This window comes from Alosa alosa, chromosome 24 (assembly GCF_017589495.1).
Source record: "Alosa alosa isolate M-15738 ecotype Scorff River chromosome 24, AALO_Geno_1.1, whole genome shotgun sequence".
In the NCBI taxonomy this organism is placed as follows: Eukaryota; Metazoa; Chordata; class Actinopteri; order Clupeiformes; family Clupeidae; genus Alosa; species Alosa alosa.
The window spans coordinates 18,339,068-18,344,067 of NC_063212.1; the positions used below are offsets into that span (position 1 = coordinate 18,339,068).

The following is a 5,000-nucleotide window of genomic DNA, read 5'->3' on the forward strand; positions in this document are numbered from 1 at the left end:
GACCCCCCCCCTACACATGCATGCACGCACACACACACACACACATTAATGCATAGACCACCACCCCCACACACACACACACACACATGAACACACACACAAACACCATAAACACACAGACACACACACTCTCACACACACAAACACACACACACTCACACACACACATACATGTACACACACACATTAAGGCATAGACCCCCCACACACACACACACACACACATTAACCCACACAAAACCCATACACACACATACAGACACACACACACACACACACACACACGCATGCATGCTCACCACATGACCCCATGACAATGGATGCCATGGTTTGGTGTTTTTGTTTTTTTGATTTTTTTGTACTTCTATTGCTGCTACAGTACATAAGTTTTTTGGTATCTTGATATATTTTGGTTGGGTATCTTTTCAGTATTGGTATAAAGAAAGCTAAGTATGATATTGCATCAAAAACATAATTTTGGAATTGTGACAACCCTCGTACTTATTTTATTTCTCTTGCGGAGAGCAAAGAGCGAGTGGATCAAACAGTCGCACACCGAAGCTCTCTGGAGCTCAAAGCTGCTGTCTGAGGTCACTTTTGATCATAAGATTTGAAAACGAGGCCTGGGTTTATACCGAGTCTCTGCCACAGGACTGATGCAAGAATATGAAGTCGGCAAGTCAACATAACACCGGCAGTTTGTGCCAAAACATATTGCCCAAATGCCTGTCATAAGGTATTGATCAGGACTGGCTGAGTAGTAATGGCAAATGTAATGCCAAATGTTCAAAGCTTACAGGATATGAATGTTTTGGGAGACACCTGCAGGCAAGCGCATTTGGTCCTTTATTTGAACTTGCATTGTTCCGTGTAGTTTTTGTATCAGTGGTCTCTATTTTATTGTTTACAAGATTTATCACCAGCTATATTCATGTTAGCAATTTGCCTTACAGCTCCTCTGTAAATGTCACTTTGAATATTTTTCAAAACAACCTAAGGATGTGTGTGTGTGTGTGTGTGTGTGTGTGTGTGTGTGTGTGTGTGTGTGTGTGTGTGTGTGTGTGCGTGCGTGCGTGCGTGTGTGCGTGTGTGTGTGTGTGTGTGCGTGCGTGTGTTTTTAAGATGGTGGTGTCCTTGCTCAGTGGTGTTCGAGGAGCAGCTGCCTGTATTTTCCTACGATGCCTGTCATGACTTAAGGCGATGTTAAATGATTTTTCACACCCTGCCATTACGTGTGTGCAAAAAAGGGCCACTGTTTGACTGAAACAGCATGACACCTATCTTCATTTGGAGAGAGGGAGACACTGAAAGAGACAGAGAGAGAAAGAGAGAGAGAGAAGAAGAGGACAGTCTGAGCCATTCGTAAGTCTTAAATTCGATTTAAGAGAATACAAGACAATGGGATCTAAGACCCTCAATCTTCTCTGTTTATTTTGGTTTTAGAGTTTAAAGCAAACAGGCTTTTGGTGACTGTTGAGAGGATGCAGAAAGATAAGCCCAAAACAGGAAAAGCCCAGAAGAAAATAATTAAAGGGGCTTTGTGTCGAATATGAGTTGTCTTGAACGACCCATCAAGTCTGCTACTGCTCTCTTCCATTGACTTGACTGATACAGCGCCTCATGAGGTACATTGTGGTATTACAAGAATGTGCAATCAAGCACAGACAAAGCCGGTTAGCATGCTATAATTATAGTGGATATTTGGGCAACACAGAGCATCACAGTGCGTTTGACAGTATGTTATTACATTACAACATTACATTTTGAAAACCTTTGGCCATTAGTTACCTGGATACCACACAAATACCACATAAATACCACACCTGTTAAGTCTTAATCTTTGTAAAAATAGCAACTTATCGGGTAATAACAAAAAAAAAAAGCAGAAACTCAGTGAACTGTGATGCTTTTGAGAAGATCACACAGCTTGAGACCCTGTGTCACCCTGGACCTTAAATGTGATTTGTTTGAGTACTGCTGGCTTTTGGCATTACACACATGTAGAGAATGAAAGCTGGGCTTGACCTATGGATATCACAAATGTTGTACGTCCACGGAGAGGGTAAAAGTAGTTACCCTATCTCTCTGTTTTTTTGTCATTTGGTTTGTCAGAATGACTTTAAAACTGCTATCACAGACTTTAACTTATTATTATCTCTAAACTACTATTACTACTACTGCTGTTTCTACTGTTGTCATTACTGCTATTAGTACTATTGTTAACATATAGCCATGGTATGAAAAAAGTAGGTGTCTTCTGTGTACTTGCATAGTATTAGCTTGGGCTACCCCCACCCACCCCTTAGTAACAAGACAGGGACCAAACTGCTGATGACAGGTTAGTTAATGAAAGGGGGGATCTTGGAAATTGAGATCACTGAGATTAAAACAGAGGTGATATATACATCAAGACTGGTAAGGGGTAAGGCAATGGCAAACCCTAAGCAGTCATTCAATTAGTTTGATTGACAGAGTGTAATGAAGAATGTCACCTATGAGCTTCAGTGGGCGAGTGTATGCCTAGAGATGTGTTTCTAGGTCATGTTTAAGATGTAAGATAGGCCTCTCCTTCCACTACGAAGCAGTCTCCAGGCGATGGCCCCAGTCAAGTCAAAATATTAAATATTTGCTGTCTCCAGGGAAAGAGGCCATAAAAGAACAATGGTACACACAACTTTGAAAGGTCTTCAATGGAGCAAAAGGCACAACATGGAAAGCTCGTTCATTTTCTTAAAGTTGAATTTTTTATCTGTTAATATTCAGTTCCATATGATTAAATATTTAGGACTTACCCCTACAGCAAAGGCACCTTTAAGCACCCGAGTGTCGTTCATGAGCATCTGAATTGCCATTCCACACTGGTAGATATCTCAATTTGTATGCTTTATGTGAGATTGGTGCCTGGGATATAACACTATTTTTTTTGTCTTTACTCCATCTCATTATGTGGGGAAATGCTGTCAGCGCTTCTCACTCTATATGTGCTGTTCTTGAGTGTTTGTGTGTGTGTGTGTGTGGTGTGTGTGTGTGTGTGTGTGTGTGTGTGTGTGTGTGTGTGTGTGTGTGTGTGTGTGTGTGTGTGTGTGTGTGTATGTGTGTGTGTGCGCATTGCTTGTCTTGCGGTGGTGTCCTTGCCACTCCACAGAGCTTCAAAGAGGCGTTGTGTGGAGAGGCCGGTAGTTTGTTAAGACCCTTCTGTCATTGCACGACAGCAGGAGTCTATCCCTACTTAACCATGAGGAGATAAGTGGTGTGTGTGTGTGTGTGTGTGTGTGTGTGTGTGTGGTTTATGTTTGTGTGTGTGTCTTAGTGAGTGTATGTGTAGGAGGCATTTATGTGTGTTTGTGGGTGTGTTCATGTGTGTGTGTGTGTGTGTGTGTGGAAGGTTTTATGCGTGTGTGTGAGGGTTGTTTATGTGGGGGTGGGGGGTTGTGGGGGAGGCAGAAATGAGGGACCCGTGTGGCGAGGCTTGTACACCAAACACCATGTTGCTAGGCACCTGTGTTTGTTTCGGCTGAGGTTTGGCTCCATCTCTTTCAATCCATCTCATGAACGGTGTCGAGTTACAAACACTGACCCATCTTGTGTATATAAGTGGGCCTCCCACTTCGTCCTGGACGCAATTTCAGACAAATTTCATCAATTCTTAGTCATTATTGGTCACTATTGGGACACCTCAAAGAACAGCTTTTGAATCTTAAAAACTTGTAATCTGTCATTTTAACAATGCTTTTTTTATAAAACATATTATCTCTCTATCAGCCCATTCTAAGATAATGGAGTAAATAAATAATTAATAATAAATAATAAAGATAATGGAGTAAATAAATAATAAATAATAAATAATTGATGTTGCTAACATGAAGCTAATGATGTGCCCTAGTTATTTACTTAAATCTTTTAACCCAGTGGCTGGTCATCAGGACGCTGTAGCTCAAACAGGAAGTGCACAGGGCAGACACTCCTGCTCCTGCTCACTCTCTGTCTCGGATTCCTGAGCGACTCCCACCCACTGTCAGCTCTGAGGTCACCACACTCCACTGACTCTCACTGGAACTGCCAGCCATTGGGAAATATATGTTCTCCTTTGTCCCTCTAAAGTAGCAATGTGAAGATTGTTGGTGTGGGTCTGTGTGTGTGCGTGTGCGTTTGCGTGTGTGTGTGTGTGTGTGTGTGTATGTGTGCAATAGAGAGAGATATAGAGATAGAAATGTAAAATGAAGGGGAAAACAGGAGAAAGATAGGCAGAGCGAAACACAGAACACAAGTGTGTGTGTCTGTGTATGTGTGTGTGTTTCGTTGTGTTTGTCCACTCTCTTTCTCATTCCGGAATCTGTCTCAGTAAACAGTGTTGTAACGTGGCTCTTGTCTTGTCTCCCCGTGCCCTGCCCTGCCCTGCCCACCTCTTAGGTCAGGACACTATTTGTCAGCGGTCTGCCCCTGGACATCAAGCCGAGGGAGCTCTACCTCCTCTTCAGACCATTCAAGGTATATGCCACTCACTACTCCCAGCTCTCTGTTTACTTGGTGCCTTTCCCTCTAGAGTTGCGCAAGTGGGGCCCATTGCAATTGCCATTTTTTAAACAGAGATGGAGAGATAGTTGATGTTAACAATCGTGGTCAGGTCACATTTAAGAGCTGTTTAAGTGCAACGCTCTCAGTGACTGGCTTGAAAGGACGAGACACAAACAAGCAAAAAGCAAATGTTTAGACATCAGAAGATAGAGTTTTACGAGCCTTTCCACAGTCTCACCAGACAAAGTAAACAGTGCTGTTTTAAGTGTTTTTTACCTTTATATGTTGTTTTTTTAAATACTTGCTTCTTTTTTTTCAGGGCTATGAAGGCTCCTTAATAAAGCTTACCTCAAAACAGGTAAGATACAGACGTATACATAAAGAGACATTTCTCTGCATTACACCCCTTTTTTGGGGAAAGCATAGCCTGGCTAGCGCCACCACTTCTCAATGAGACGTGGTCTGGGAACCAAACGTTAATTTTC

At 42.3% G+C, this 5,000-nt stretch overlaps 1 protein-coding gene across 3 annotated transcripts in view; it reads left to right on the forward strand.

Annotated features, from left to right (window-relative positions):
- Window positions 1–5,000, forward strand: part of LOC125289369 (RNA-binding protein with multiple splicing-like) — a 38,349-nt gene that overhangs the window by 4,411 nt on the left and 28,938 nt on the right. For all 3 annotated transcript variants that reach the window (XR_007192620.1, XR_007192621.1, XM_048236137.1), the window contains exons 2-3: window positions 4,411–4,488; window positions 4,835–4,873. Coding sequence is in view for 1 of the 3 variants with exons in the window: in XM_048236137.1 (XP_048092094.1) it covers window positions 4,411–4,488; window positions 4,835–4,873 (117 nt within the window). In the remaining 2 variants the exon portion in view is untranslated. The remainder of the gene's footprint in view (window positions 1–4,410; window positions 4,489–4,834; window positions 4,874–5,000) is intronic.